The 1,776-nt window shown below is 38.2% G+C and overlaps 1 protein-coding gene across 1 annotated transcript in view; it reads right to left on the bottom strand.

Annotated features, from left to right (window-relative positions):
* LOC108572796 (phosphatidylinositol 4-kinase alpha) overlaps window positions 1-1,776 on the bottom strand; it is a 9,943-nt gene that overhangs the window by 2,501 nt on the left and 5,666 nt on the right. Inside the window, 5 exon segments of the mRNA XM_017935096.1 lie at window positions 44-349; window positions 423-755; window positions 839-974; window positions 1,044-1,536; window positions 1,615-1,776. The exon segment at window positions 1,615-1,776 is cut by the window's right edge and continues 37 nt beyond it. Coding sequence (XP_017790585.1) covers window positions 44-349; window positions 423-755; window positions 839-974; window positions 1,044-1,536; window positions 1,615-1,776 — 1,430 coding nt within the window.

Raw genomic sequence — 1,776 nt, 5'->3', positions numbered from 1 at the left:
AAATTAGAATTTTTAATTCTATAGAATATTCGAAAGTAATATTATTTAAAGAATAACTTACTTCAGGTACGTCGTTAAGTAATGTATCTGTTGTAACGAGGTATTGTAAAGCTTCTGGGACGTGCATAACTGGTACGGGTTTGAGACGGACAAGTCCACAAACTTCTTTGATAATAACTTCCGAGTATTTTAATCGAACTGGTAAAAATACAGCGAGAACGGGACTGATTTCCCACGCAAGGCGCGTATATTCCCGCCATCGATCGTTCATACCCTTAGCACGCCATTCAGCGATGCTTGATTCACCATGAAGTGCAAGTTCTTGTCTTCCACTAGGATTTCTCCAAACCTGTAATTTAAATAGTATTCAATATCATTAAGAACATTAAAAAAACAAAGCGCAAACATAAAATTGAACGTACCAGTAGCATTTCTATTTCAACGGCTAGCAATTCAAGAATCAAATTTCTTTTCTTTATGTAATCTTTTACAAAAACGTTAGCGTTCATAACACGTTTACTACGATTGCTACGTTTACCCAAAGTATTGCTACTGGTGGACATTGGGACTGTATTAATCCATACGCTGGTCGGTGTTTTTGGATATTCAGAATTTGTTGTGCCTAACGCTGTGCTGAAAGAGCTAATCGTTTCGCTAGGCCCAAAACCACCGGTTGAACACGACTGAGGTGTTAACATTTCAAATTCTCCTTCGTTACCAGTCATTACCAAATATTTTTTATCACTATGCATCACCTGTGATAGCACAAAATAAATATTATTAGGAAGAACAATTGAACAAAAAACTAATGTTATTGAATTGAGAATATTTTACTGACTTGCCAGAAACGTATAAGTGTAACCAAGTCTTCGTGCAGCTGTTCTAATTCTTGTGTTGGTACTTGACAATCTCGACAGAAATAATCCAAACAATTACAGTATACGCGTTCTCGTAACACATTTTTACTCAATGTTCTGCAAATGAAACGTATTAAACATTCACATATTCAAATAATATATCTCGTGTTTTGCACAATATTGTACCTTGGTAAAATATCCCCTTGAAGAAGAAGCAGTCCACAAGAGAGCAATTTGAAACGTACACCAATTGCAGCAACATGCCGACTCATTCCAGGTTCTTCCCCAGAAGCACCAACAGTCATAGGCAGTGACCGATGTAGCAAACTGACAATCATATCAACTGTTTCTTGACAGCAATATTTCGCAGTTTCAATTAGCTCCACGATAAATGTCACCCAAATATCATGAGGTTTCACTAAAGGAGGATTCGGACCTAACTTGCAACCCTCGTATACCGCCAATGGACTGACTTCTTTTTCATCCGGTGCAAAGAGACCCATTTTTTTGTCAACGGTGTATTGCCATGCAACGAGCATTTCTTGCAAGAAACGCAGTTTCAAATCTGGTCGTACAGTGAGTATCCATTGCCAGCATTCAACAGCTGTGGTCATAGCTGCAGGAGTGAACAATTCAATTTGCGAAGAGGCTACAGTATGTAACAAACGTCTGTGCGTCCCTAAAGATATAAATTATAATATGACAAATTGGGTAATAATGATAACATAATTTTGAAGAAATTACTGTTATCAATTACCAGGCATAGAAATCATTAATGCAGTAGCACGCCAAAGAGCGCTACGATGCTTGACATCGTTACGAGAACGGCATGCCATCCACACAGCATCGATTAACAAATCGACGACTTTGTTTCTGATTTCTTCGAACGACACTTCGGAAGTACTCGCCTCGGTTTGCG

Source organism: Habropoda laboriosa, unplaced genomic scaffold, assembly GCF_001263275.1.
Source record: "Habropoda laboriosa isolate 0110345459 unplaced genomic scaffold, ASM126327v1 scaffold22, whole genome shotgun sequence".
Taxonomy (NCBI): domain Eukaryota; kingdom Metazoa; phylum Arthropoda; class Insecta; order Hymenoptera; family Apidae; genus Habropoda; species Habropoda laboriosa.
This window is presented reverse-complemented; position numbering and strand designations above follow the sequence as displayed.